At 46.5% G+C, this 13902-nt stretch overlaps 1 protein-coding gene across 8 annotated transcripts in view; it reads right to left on the reverse strand.

Moving 5' to 3' along the window:
- Positions 1–6008: 6008 nt before the first annotated feature.
- SMPD4 (sphingomyelin phosphodiesterase 4) overlaps positions 6009–13902 on the reverse strand; it is a 431863-nt gene continuing 423969 nt past the window's right edge. For all 8 annotated transcript variants that reach the window (XM_085636345.1, XM_085636344.1, XM_085636343.1 and 5 more), the window contains one exon: positions 6009–8931. In XM_085636345.1, coding sequence (XP_085492471.1) covers positions 8617–8931 — 315 coding nt within the window. In that variant the 3' untranslated portion in view covers positions 6009–8616. The remainder of the gene's footprint in view (positions 8932–13902) is intronic.

The following is a 13902-nucleotide window of genomic DNA, read 5'->3' on the forward strand; positions in this document are numbered from 1 at the left end:
TCAGTCCTTCCCGGGGGTGAATTATGGCCAATGATTAGCAGATGAAAATGCAAAGGACTATACACATTTACAGATTCCTTTTCTGCACCCCTTTACCTTTCTCTGCCCCAGAAAACACCCCACAAAAAGCTGATCGTCCACCGGATGGTCTTTGGTATGATCGATGTAATAGCTTAAGACTCTCCTGGTGTCCAACTGATAGAATCTCTCCTCCTCTTTTGAGGGGTGAGGTGGGGCAAAGAACGATGGAAGGTTGCCCGACGTGAAAAAGAGTCACGACTTTGGCAAGAAGGCCGTCCTGGTCCTTATAACTAGTTTGTCTGGAAAAAAAGGTGGTGAAGAGACTGGAACGTACTCACTGACAAGCAGAAGTGATTGTAACAAGTAAGACAGTCATTAGAGTCTGAAAATTGAAGTGACCCGATTAGGGCCACCGGGTCTCTCGCGACCACCTCTCAGCCTTCCATCCAAATGAAGAGTCGGTCAGGCAGTAGAGAATACAAACCAAGTTATTTAATAAGAATTCGCTTGAGCCGAGTCCAGTCCGACCAGCCTCCTTAGATAGCTGCCGAAGGACTGACCCCAGTCCACACACAATATACATTTCCAACACCTCTAAAACCCCGCCCAGACTTGAATTTTCCAGCCTGGGCACTAACGAACAAAGGGAGAACAGAAAGGCCAGCTACCATTTTGAGAACGGGTACATGCTGTCTTAGTTTCAAAGTTACTTTGTCTGTGGTCGTCTCTCTAGGGTGGGAGCAGGGCTTACTCGAGAGGAAAGGTATGCAGAGACAGAACGATCTATTCATTAAGGCGGTGGAACTCAACCTTGGATAATACTGAAGGAAAACAATCGAAGCTGCTTTTTCTGCTGAGGCAGACATTATGAGATAGGAGCTTATTTTCGATCATGGTACAAAATGGCGGCTGAATACAAAATGGTGCCGCGAATGACGGTGAAAGTGCACACATTCGGGTGGAGAGCCCTGCCCTGTTGCTGTGACAGAAGAACCTCCCAAAGTACTAGCCTGGTCAGATGGTAGACACACCTGCTCAGAAGGTCTGGGCACCACACTTTCCTAGTCCAATTTGCGGCAACTAGGATGGCTTTGGCCCGGTCGTTCCAGATTTTTTCCAGTGCTCTATGCAGGGGAGGCACAGTTCCGAAGGCATAGATTCCTGTGGTGCACTCCAGCCGAAATGTTTCACCTAGAGAAAGCCTCTGTGGAACATGCAACATGCAAAAGGTTGGACACTGCACGTTCTCATCAGGGGCTAAGAGATCTAGTCAGGTTTTTCTCCATTAACAGAAGATACCCTATGCCACTTCAGGAAGCAGCCAGCATTCATATTATGGCAGGTATTGCTGGCTGAGCTTGTTCGTCCTGACGTTCGATGATCGTGCTGGATGCTTTACAACCTGACATTCCAATTACCCCTAAAGGGGCAAAGTCTCCTGGCACAGAACCCAGGACCCCACCTCACCATGCTTGTTGCATTACCACATGGCAGTGGTGTTAATGAGACACTGTGCCAGTTTCGCCTTGATGGACGGTAGGAAGGTCTGCCACACCTGCCCAATGCCCTGCAACTCCAACAAACGAATATGGAGCCGGGTTTCTTCTGAAGACCAGAGTCCTCTGATCGCTACCTCTCCAGATGATCTCCCCTACCCAGCAGTGAAGCAGCCGTCACCACAGTCAGCTGTGGGTGGGGAAGGGAGAGGAGACTGTTGTTGGTTGAGTTGCAGTCAAGCGGCCACTAATGCAGATCTTGTGCCGTCTCCTCTGAGACCTGATTGACAACCGCCAGGTTTCTATGTAGCTGGGCCCACTGATACTTCAGATCCCACTGCAGAGCCTGCATATGCCACCTGGTGAAGTGGACAAGCAAGAAGCATGCGGCCAACAGTTCAAGAAGCATCAGAGCTGCTCTCCCTGAGATCTAGGACTGGTATTGAAACATCGGGATCGTAGTCCAGATGTGCTGGACTCATGGCGACAGAGGAAAGGCCCTGAAAGCACGGTGTCCAAGACAGCTCCTATAAAAGGAAGTCTGCAGAGACAGGCTTGTCTTGTCCGGATTGTCAAGACCTCCAGTGGGATGATGTGGAATCCGGACACCGCAGGAGATCTCTGCTTTCCACCGCTCCCAGATGGCTGTCCCATCCCAGGAGTGACGCATCTGTCACTAGTGTCAGATCTGGTTGGGGAAGGGATAGGGGTATGCCGCGGATCCAATCGCTGTTCGTTAACCATTTCTGCAGGTTTTTAGAAGTTCCCACTGAGATCTGGACCATACTGGAGAGATTCCCCTGATGCTGCGCCTACTTGAACATCAAGTCATACTGCAGAGCTGCATATGCCAGTGGGAATGTGTTACACGCAGGATGCAGGAGGCCATGAGGTCCAGCAGTCTCGGAGTCATTCTCACTGAAACCCTGGATAGAGGCTGAAACATCATTATCATAGCTTGAATATCTTGGATTCGAAGTTCAGGAGGATAAGCCAAAAATGGCACTGTCCAGAACAGCCCAGATAAAAGGAAGCGTCTCAGAGGGAGTCAGGTGTGACTACGGCACTTTGATAGTGAACCCCAGCGAGTGCAGGAGATGCACTGTATTCTGGAGGTGGGCGACGACTGTCTGGGGCAAGCCCACCTTCAACAGCCAGTTGTCATGATAGGGGAAGGCTGGTTCCCCTGATCACTGCAGATGAGCTGCAGCCACCGCCATCACCTTGGGAAACTCCAAAGGGGCACTGGCAAGGCCAAAAGGTAGCATGGTGAACTGAAAGTGCTTGTGGCCTACCATGAACCGCAGGTAACATCTGTGGGCAGGCAGGACGGGGAAGTGAAAATATGCGTCCTGCAAGTCCAGTGCTTCCATCCTGTTTCCCAGGTCCAGCTTAGACAGGACTTGAGCGAGCGTGAGCATTTTGAATTTCTCTTTCTTGGGAAAGCATTTGAGAGAGTGCAAAAGAGCCACCACTTCCTGGCAGAGTAAGGAGTAAGGAGAGATGGTCCTCCGTCAGCCTGGCATAAGCAGGTAGTATGGGTGGAAGGGCAGTCACAAAGGGGAGGGAGTATCCCCTTCTAACAATCTGGAGAACCCAATGGTGTGATGTAATTAACCGCTAGTGATGCAGGTAATGGCATATTCTGCTTTCCACTGGTTTCCCATGATGGCAAACTAAAGAGGTTTGTAGGCTGCGGCTGTCAGGGTGTTAACTGGCCCGACCTATGGCTGCACAACTCACGGGATCTGTGGGTACCGCATCCTCTGCCACACAGAGGCTGGAAAGGTTATTTGCTGTGGTGGCTGGAGGGGGGGGGGGTGAGGTAAGAATGCAGCTGTAAGCCCCTTCCGTGGCCACAAAAGGCAGACTGGGGTTGGTGGGGGGCCATGGAAAGGCCCAAGGACCTGACTGAGGCCTGGCTGTCTTTAAAGCACAAGAGCGCTGAGTCCACCTTGTCTTCGAAGACATGGGAGCCATAAGCAAAGGTTGGACATCCCCTGTAATGCTAGTCGTCCTCAGCCAGGCATGGCGCCGTAAGGACACTGACGAAGAAACTGCTTTGCCTAGCGAGTTAATCATGTCCAGTCCAAATTGGATCGTGAACTTTGCTGCATTCCTCCTGTCTGCCATAGCATGTGAGAGTATGGCCTGGGCCTCCTTTGGGACCATGGTGCACCTGCGCAACTGAATCCCACAGTGCATGGTAGTAATGGCCCAAAAGGCACGCGGTGTTCATGGACCGCAGTGCCAGGCTGGTGGAAGAAAACATTTTCTTGCCTAAGGTATCCAGCCTCTTGGATTCCCATCTGTGGGAAGTGGAGGCTTGGACCACCAAGCTCTTCGGGGTAGGGTGTTGTGTGTGAGGAAACTGAGGTATCCTGGGGTGGGGTGATGGCAGCGGGCAATTGTCCTGTTCACAGGAGCCCCTCTGCAGAGTTTGGAGCAGGTCCCAAGCAGGACGTCCATCACGGCTTCATTAAATTGGAAATTGGAGTAGAGGTTTGGAGTACCTCTGTCAAGATGTTAGTTTGGACTGCCACTGAGGCAGGCTTAGGTCTAGGACCTCAGCTGCCCTTCTCACCACAATAGCAAAAGACGCTCCCTCCTCAAAGCCACGGTAGGAGATAGCATACCAGTACCTGGGGAGGTGTCCAGTCCTGCGTCCGCCAATGCTCTAGTGGCTTCTTTTTTATTCAGGGTCCATTGGCCACTCCTAATCTTCCCCAAGTCCTAGCCCATAGGAATAGGGCTCAGGTTCTGGCCTGCAGAGCATGGCTCCAGTCTGCGCCAGACGACGTCCCTCCAGCTCCGTGACTGTGTCAGTGACAAGAATGGGGATGGTGCCGCCGAGAGCATGGACATTTGGGACGGAACCTCTGGCTGGGAACCAGTAGGGGCTCCTACCGAACCGAATTTGCGAAGTTGGGGGGGGAAGGGGGAAGGGGAGTGTCGCTCCAGCTCCTGGATACTCAGGGAGGTTCAGAGCCAGACCAGGCACAGGCTCGACCATGGAGCCAGGCTTTGAATGTCAACACTCCCTCATTTTGTCGGATGACTTTGACCAACAGGGTAAAGTTCAAGACCTCTTCGCCTTCTTGAATTTACTTTTTTTGTGTCACTTACTGGAAGACGGTACAGTGCGACGAGGATTTAGGGTTCCATGACCGCTCCCGGGACCTTCCTCTCCACCGGGATCAAGACCATCGACAAGTCGAGCGGAAAGGAGCTTCAGGGACTGCTCCCTCAAGGCTTTGTGGTGCATGATGCGGAAGTCAACACAGGTCTTCGCGTAGTTGTCGCGCCCGAGCACCAGCGGCAAAGAAGATATGGGTCAGTCACAGACATCGGTCAGTGACAGGCGCTGCAGGGCTTGATGCTGGCTTTCTAAACTGATATACCTGCCACACCAGGAGAAAATATCTCCCAAAAACTTTGACAAAAAGCAAAAAAAGACTCCGTTGAAAAATTACTAGAGGTAGCGCTCTCTCGTCTGCGCTGACTGGTGTGGAAAGAAAAGAACTGATGTCAGCGCGCTGGGGTGGTGCCTATAAAGGCACTGCACAGATCACTACCAGCATGGACGACGCCACGCAGAGCTGAATGACGTCACAAACCACCGTGCAGGGGTACTGCTCACGAAAAATTTCCATATCCATTCTGAAGCCTTGGAATAATTCTAAGGTAAGGAATCTGTGGCTAGAAGTCACTATCAGATTTAAAATACACTGTACTGATCGAAGCTTGCACCACCTAACTCTCAGGAGTATGATGTAGTGTGATTTTCTTTTCTTTTTTTTACAGAAGCAGGCAACTGTTCAAAAGTGGGCAAGGGCGACGTGTAGATCAAGTGCCCATCAAAGTGTAAGCTAGGGCTTTTTTGAATGGGATGCAGAAGCACAGCTATGAAAAGTTTCTGGATCCAGTCTGCTGCCGGGAATATTCTAAAGGTGCGAAATCTTTGGTTAGAAGTATCCATCAGAACATGGCTTTATGTTGACATGGAGACTTATGATGAAATAATACTTGATGACATTTATATTCTTATTGTGGCCGGTTATCCTATAGACAGTCCCTCCACAGCTTAACAGTATTTCTATCAGTAAACTCCCGCAATGAAAACACGGTCTCTTACTACAGGAAATTCAGAGATCTCACACCTGGGAGAAATTGATTTTTTACTGATCCACGCTTACTGCAGGACAATAATCATATAATTTAGGACAGGGTTAGTAATAGAATCTGAAGGCTGCTAGTTAAGTCCAACAAGAAATCAAGATGTGAGAAACTATGGGTTTCAAATAAGAGTGCTCAGGACTAGGTATGATCTTTGGTTGCAGGGCTCAGGATTGCCACCCTCCACCCTCCAGCGTATTGGACGGGTTTCCATCAGCTTTCTACTGGGTACTACAGTGATCTGCTCCTCAATGAAATCATGTTCATCCAATAATTCATATTTCATTAAAGTCTATGATTAAACACACAAGTCACTTTAAAAACATCTGTGTCAGTTTATTTACAAGATCAAAAGTAACTCTTTACTCAGAGTTTACCAAGTTCTTTGACTTGCAGGCAGTAAAAAAGACACTTGAAATAGTAGAGACAAAAAAAGATGTATGTAATCAATCAAACTTACAATTAACTGTTATATATTTGAAAACCATGAGACAACTTTGTTGTTTTGGATCACATGTAATTGCAATAAGAATTGTTTTTATAAAACAGCATAAAGATTGATACAACAGACATTGGAAAATACAGAACAGTATGTCTTCCGAAATAGAGAGTTTAAAGCTGCATTTAAGGTTTTGAAGTTCAAGCACAAATTGCTGAGAAATGTACCAAAGGGAACAAATGGGAAATAACCAAATCTCCACCTAGGTAGTCCCTCTCAGCCTACATAGCAGACCTTGATTAAAAGATGAGCATCAAATATTTACAGAAAGCATGGGTCCAGCCCGCTCACTCCACCAGGGAATTTACAGGTAGTCAAAAGCTCCTGAAGCAATTAGGCTTACATATAACTCTCTGTTACTATGGATACAGTGGCGATGTTCTGGAATTTCATGATGTGACAAACAAATACATTCTTTAAGTCGATGTTTGGGCTAAGGCCAGTTGAATCAACTGGAGTAATGTACCAGTTTACAATTAGCCAAAGATTAGAGCACTTTGTGTTACCAGTGACAGTCATCCGGTATCCCTATCAATAACTGTGATAACATACCAGTGGAAAGGGGGTGGATTTGATCTCCTTCAGTGTTGGTATGCACCGATAAAAACACCTAGGAAGATCTTTTGCTGTGCACTCCCACTGCCATGAAGGATTTCATTAATTGTTGAACTTTTTAGGAGACAGATCAAGCTACCAGAAACAGACAATGTTTAATATATATTTAAATAGGGTAAACAGATCAACATGGACATCTAGATGTCAGTTAGGTGCCACAGTCAAGTGCTCTATCTCTGTTGGAGTATCAGTGTCATGGACCTCCCGCCTACACTGGAATCTTTCGTAAAAGTAAAAGTTAATTAAATAAAACACAAACACATCACTGAATACAAATCTCTCTCCAAGACCAGTGATCTGAAGTAGTCTCATGAACTGTGTAAGACGTTAATTGAGCACTCAACACCAATCGTCGCATCAGGCTTGCATCCAATGGAGTACATCGGAGATGAAAATGAACCTTGGTCTCTATTCAGAATGTGCAAATCCATATCCACAAGGAAGGCACAGCTCCAGATCCATAGAGACAGTGCAGCTCCACCACTTGAAGTTGCAATTTATGTATAGGAGCAACGAAATTCCTTAACCCCATTCTTTTTCCCCATCTCGCCTTAATTTACTAAATCTAATTTTCAACTTTGTGCTTTATGCAATACGACTTGGCAAAAATGTAACTGAAAAATGCACAGTCATGTTGCCATCAGCAATTTATTCCAGGCACATAACTTAAGATATTCTAATGGGAGATGGTTCCATTTACTCTTGTCTTCCATCACAGCAATCACCCCAGAGTGATGCTTTAAGGAGCTGTACTGAAATTATGTTCACTTCACCGTCACATTTTTGAATCACTTTCTGCGATTATTTTTAAAAAGATCACTTCTTGTACCAATGAAAGTATAGTGCACTTCAGCCAATAAGAAAGGTTTTCCTGTACAAAGGCTAGCCTACTATTTCTTCAAATCAATCATGCTGCTGGTAGTTTTCTGAATTTTTTACAGCAAACACCCCAAAGTAAGTTCGTGACTTACTTTCATCAATGCCAAATAACAGACTATGCAGCTATTGTTACTCATTGCTCTCAGGATACAACCAGATGTCTTGCAGAAAACCGAGATTTGTTGAACCTAAAGACAGGCAGGGAGATATATATAAAACAAGCACACTCTTCGAAACCCAATTACATGAGCACGAATCAGACAGGAAATTAAAAAAAGTAGTCCTGCCCAACAGTAATATCAGTCTTATCAGTCTAAAAGAAAAAAGGAGACCAGGTGAAGATCTACAACCTTTGATTTAAACATCTACAGTAGAAGTTCATATTCAGCACTTTTCGAATGGAGACGTTCCCTGAGAGAGCAATACCACCAATGTAGATACAGATGACGAGTAGCACAGCATGTTTTAAAGCTCTGAAATTTGTGGTTTTCCCTTACTGCTGAAATGTGAATCAGCAATGTAGCAATAAAAAACTGCAAATCTGCTGCGGGTAGCAGAAAAATTATATTTTAGCATGGCTCACCAACTCTACTGGGTCCTGGTTTCTCTGAATGACTTTTGCCATAAAGATAATTGTAATGACATCACCACAGTATTTCTCTGCATTGAATTCTCATACCTTACAATGCAAAGAGTTATCATGTCTGTTTTGCTTTTATAAGCCATTCAGATATGGAGTCTGAATAGAATATCTCCGTACAGATTTAGTAAACTAAACAGTGGCAATTTTCCAAACACATCGATGATAGTGTCATGTACAAAAATACTTTAGGAAGAATACTGAAATGTTTCATATCAATTTATCTTTTTCATATAAAATAATTTTACAGTGCACATCATCTATCAAAAGTGTAAAAGCAAGTCTGCCTGTCAATGCTGATGGGGCTTTGGGCTGACAGTAAGCAGAGTCATTATGGCCGCATAGATGAGATAGCAGAGGAGAAGGATTAAGGCACAGAATACAGGGCCGATGGAGAAAAAAGAAGCAACAATGAAGAGGAGGAGTAATGAGAGCAAAGTCCGATAGCTGGCCAGAAATCTCAGTCGGATGTGGGGACTCTGCGTGTCAGTCATCCGGCTCGTTGCAGGACTATACTCTGCTGGCATGGGGATGGTCAGATGGAAGCGGCAGAACCGTCCGACAAAGTTGTCCTGAGAGCACAATGCATCCATTCTGTCTGCAAACTACAAAAAAACACAAAAAGTGAAAACAATGGCATCAACAGGAAAACCCACATTGAAGGTGGATACTGTCTGAAGTAGCTCATTTGGGAGTTGCATTGCTTTTGTTATGTACTCTTTATTGATTTTCACAGGATAGAAACATATCACTTTGGACCATCAGTAGTCCAATACACATCTGATCTATGAGCAGGACAGTGTTTTGTTTTCCACAAATGTTTTTATGAACAACTTAGATTATACTGAGCAACGATGAACAGTGGAGCTCACAGCACGGTGCTGGTATGTGCATATAGTAAACAGATTACACATTAGATGTTCAGCAAACAGGATCCACATGCAGTACAAACGATTATAAGAATGGCCCACTGACACATCGAAAGACTGAAAGGGGGAGAATAGGGAAAGAGCAATACAACATTTTAAGAGCTCAGCAAACAATGAAGTTCACAATATGACATGCAAGGTCCACATGCCTGCTTGTTCCAGTTGCATCAGAAAATCACTATCGTCCGGTGTGTGTGGATGGCACTGCATGGTGGTGTTGGATGGGCCGGTCCTTTGGCGGTCAGGCGTGCCATGAGTATGAGAGTAAGGGACTGAGTCCCCAAAGAAGATCTGTGGGAGCAGGCAGACGCGCATTGGAGGGAAGTTACGCTTAAGCTATATAGGAGTGGAGTAGGGGCGAAGCCATGGAGGGTGTGAGGAAAAATGATGATTCGGTCCACAGGGTATCGTCCAATACTTTATTAACAAGCATTAAAAATGCAATAGGTCTCGCCTTTGATTAAGTTAAAGCCATTTGCTTTGCTAATGGTATTGTATAGCAGTGCAAATGGCTTTAACTTAATGAAAGGCGATACCTATTGCATTTTTAATGCTTTATTTTTAGGGGGGGGGCATAAACAACAGAGAGGGTGGAGGTTGTGAAAAGGTACCGGAACTGCAACACTTGCAGCGGACGGAGATTAGGGGAGAATCAACAAATGCCAGATTCTGTAGGGAGACCAAGGTGGTTCTGAGTGATTCTGAGGTGGTGGTGTGCTGATGCGGAGATGATGCTGAGTGATACTGCGGTGATACTGATTTATACTGTGGTGCTGAGTCAAGCTGAGGTGGTCCTCTGTGGTAGTGAGCTGGTGCTCTGTGGTTCTGAGCTGGTGCTGCTGAGGTGGGGCTGTGTTGGTGATGGTGCACTAATGCAGATGTAGTACTGTGCTGATGCGGAGATAGTGCTGTGCTGATGGCGAGGTGGTGCTGACCATTTATGGTAGATTTAGTCTTGACCCTTCCTGGCTACTTAAAGATGTTTGAATCCAGCAAATACTCCACTAAACTTTCCCCAGGCTCGAACTTTGCAACCTGTAGGGAACCCAAGTAGTTTTGCAGCATGAGCTGAAACCCACTGTGCTGTTTTGCTAATAAGTTAACATGTGACCTGCATGTTACACACAGTGCTTTGCAGCAGGCACATTAACTCCCTAAGATGTTTTGTGATGATTTGGCCCTTTGACTAGCACATTACACGCGGATCTCTACATTAGGTGCCCTAAACATGTAAGCTAGCCTGTCAGCGCTACACCCTGGGAGTTCCTGGACATACACAGATCTCTGCAGCAGGTGCCTGAATCCAGTGTACCGCCTTAAAAATGCTACTAAACGTCTAGGCTGCGGTATGCAACTCTTGTGGAAAAGGAGTGTCACTTTCACACAGGCGGGGGTCAAACTACCGATTTTGTTTGAAGCAGAGGTCAGCCGTGCCTGGAATCAAACGGATGGTATGGCCTGGGATAGAGAAGGGATTCAATGAGACAATCATTAGCCTGGGATAATAAAACTGCTTTCACGGGGTTATAGCGAACCTGCAGTTGACACGGTTTTCTTTCTAAAAACACAGAACACTGTCCAAGCTCCCTCACTTGACGACAAGGACCTCAGTACCGGAAATAGGTGTATTTGCAACTTCTTGTGATGCAGAGTCTGCTGCCGGAAGTGCACTCACTGAGAAACTAAGAGCCTAAAAAACGGAGTCAAAGCACTGTGGTCCGGCGAGAGCCCTTGGCTAGTGAGCACAGCTGTGCCGGACCCCTTGGCTAGTGAGCCCAGCTGTGCCGGACCCCTTGGCTAGCCCGCTGCAGTACCTGCCTCCTCTGACCGCTGCCTGGGGCGCACAAAGCCTGGTGATAAAAGCGCCGTTTTGCAGGTTCCCTCATCGGCACCATTCATGGCGGTCCTGCAGCCACCACCCTTAGTGAGCCCCCAGGTGTGCAGGGAGCCCTTAGCTAGTGAGCCCCTAGCTGTGCAGTGAGCCCGTGGCTGGCCCGCCGAGGTACCTACTGCGTCTGGCCGCTGCCTGGAGCGCACAAAGCCAGGTGATAAATGCGTCGCTTCGCAGGTTCCCTCATCGGTGCTATTCATGGCGGTAATGGGAGCTGATGAGCCGTGGCTAATCAGGCGCATTGTTTCAGCTGCTAATCACGCGGTAATTCCTCTGCAGCGCTTTTTCATTTGAACCAACAACAACAGAAAAACATACAAAATAAAGATAATTTTGTCAACAAGATCAAACGCCTGAATGGGCAGGGCAATTATTTTGAATGATACGGCATCGCTCGTTCCAAAACAACCGTAAGCAAATATGCCGAAGTAATAACACAGTCGCTGCAAAACACACCCGAGGCAAAATAAATGCTGATCAAATTCATTCTGTCGTCAATAGTCGGCGAAGGCGAAAGCTGACCGCGCCGCTGCGTTGCGAGAGCCACGCAGGCGCAGCGCTCAGGCAGCAGCGAGGGGACCAATCAGCTGCCCCCCCGCAGTTTACTAGGGAGAGACATCTTTTCACTGACAAGGGAGGTCGGCCGGGCTGGTGCGCAGTGCACGCGAACGGCGTGCTTTCACTTTAAACTGTGTTTAAAGTGAAAGCACGCGTGTTTATCAAGATGGCGGCGGGCTGTCCACTGTCCTCACATACACGTGCATGCTGTTTTGACATATGGCGAGAGCAGCCACCTTTGTCCATCCCTGCGCGTGCACGTAAGGCTTTGGCAGAATCGATTGCAAAAGGTCTCTAAGACGAGAGCAGCGCATGCTCTGCTTTCGCCAGGCGAGACCTAAAAACGGTACCATCAGAATCTTTTATAGGACTAATGATTGCCTTCAGCACTCCGAATGTGACGTGTAGCACTCCAGGTGATCAGTTCCCACTTTATTAGATTTATATCGCTTCAAATGTAGTTATACCAGAACTGTATATCGTGCAATAAAAAGATAAGGTTTTGAGAGAATGGAAGAACTGCTAATCTCTTAAGGAGATAGATTATGTCGCTTTTATCTAAATAAAGGTGCCGGTATCTTAAAGAAAGTGTCTTTGTTCTATTTTTTAGCCGCTGCCACACAAGCCTTGAATGTCCATTGATTCTTTGTGCTTAATCGCTCACCAGACGACTAATGACAACTCTCCAACATTTCTGTGCGAAACTTGTGACAGATAATACAATGAACATGTTCGTCTTTCCCATTGTACGCACCTCGGAAGTGTTGCCCTGTGAGAAATCGTGCATTTTATACGTGTCTCGTTACTATACCTTTCAGTGTCGCCCTGAATTGGCCAAGGACTGCGTCAAGGGATAGTTTAGACACCAGGAGGTTAGAAGAAGCTCTGCTGCATAAACTCATGTTTGGCACAAACGACCTCCCAATGTCAAGGTCAAATTGCTAGAAGCCACAGCACCCTATCTAATGATGTCATTTTATCTACCAGGCAGAAAGCGCAGCTGACTAGGACCCGCGCGGAGGATTACTGCACTAGAGCCAAAACACCCAAACTGGACCACAACTGTGGAAGATGACTGAAGGACCAGCTACGGAATACTGCATTGTACCCTGACTACGGAAGCATACATTTCCGCCCAGATGGAGGAGTGCACAAAACCCCTCTACCTGGGTGCATTTAATTCGCTATGGCTAATCGAGCCGTTTCTTCACCAGCCTGGAAGAAATATCAGTCTACAGCATACAATTCCAGAGATATCGTGGTTTAAATTAGTTATTGTAACCATAAACCAGCACTTGCTGCTCCACATTCAATAGTCACCGAGTCTTCTCAGGACAGAGGTTTCCCGTTAAATAAAAGTTGGAACTGAAACAAGCCATTTATTATACACAAACCTATCATTTGTTAGTCTCGCTTCAAGTCCACTCACAAAACCAACAACGTTTGTATTGTCACGAAACAGAGTGAAGCTGTGTCCACTCTACACTGCAACTACCAATAAATAAAGCCACTAACCACCCAATCTCTAGCGACCTTATTAGCTGGATACATTCACTTTACTGGGGCTCAAACACAAGTACGAAAAGTGGTTAAGTTATCGCTTGATCAGGCTGAGAAAGTAAGGTAAGGCGGCCCTTTCACGACACACAAATGTATCCTGAGGTCTGGAGAAACAATCCTTGATAAGGGACAGACCCTCCCCTGCACAGTCAATCACAACCATTTATCAAAGATACTGATGGTGAGTTTACAGGTGGCTGCCCACTAAACAGAACATGTAAGAAGGAAAGCTAATAAAGGACATCAGCCAAAGGTAATTTATCAGAATTGCTCTTTTCCAAGGAGCCCCTAGGTCGGGGAAAATCTGATGGCCTCAGCTGTAATCATGTGACAGCGCCGCCATTTACAGAACAAAGGCAGGTAAACAGATTGCATCCACCCCAGCACACTAGGGTGGAGCCCATTTTAAACAGCAAGTCACTCACATTGAGCTTAGAATCTAGGGTGGTGTGCAGGAGGTCAAAGTTAATTGATTTGTTTTTGGAGGCGACTACAAGGTCAGTAAGAATTGGCAAAATCAGATCTACAGAAATGTTTTCCACTCCTCACCTACGTGCTTTAAGAGGAAAATTTGGGGGCATATTATCAAGACTGGCGATAAAATTATCGCCGCTTTAGCGGCTGAAAACTGCTGCTAA

The sequence above is a fragment of the Triturus cristatus genome, chromosome 11, assembly GCF_964204655.1.
Source record: "Triturus cristatus chromosome 11, aTriCri1.1, whole genome shotgun sequence".
In the NCBI taxonomy this organism is placed as follows: Eukaryota; Metazoa; Chordata; class Amphibia; order Caudata; family Salamandridae; genus Triturus; species Triturus cristatus.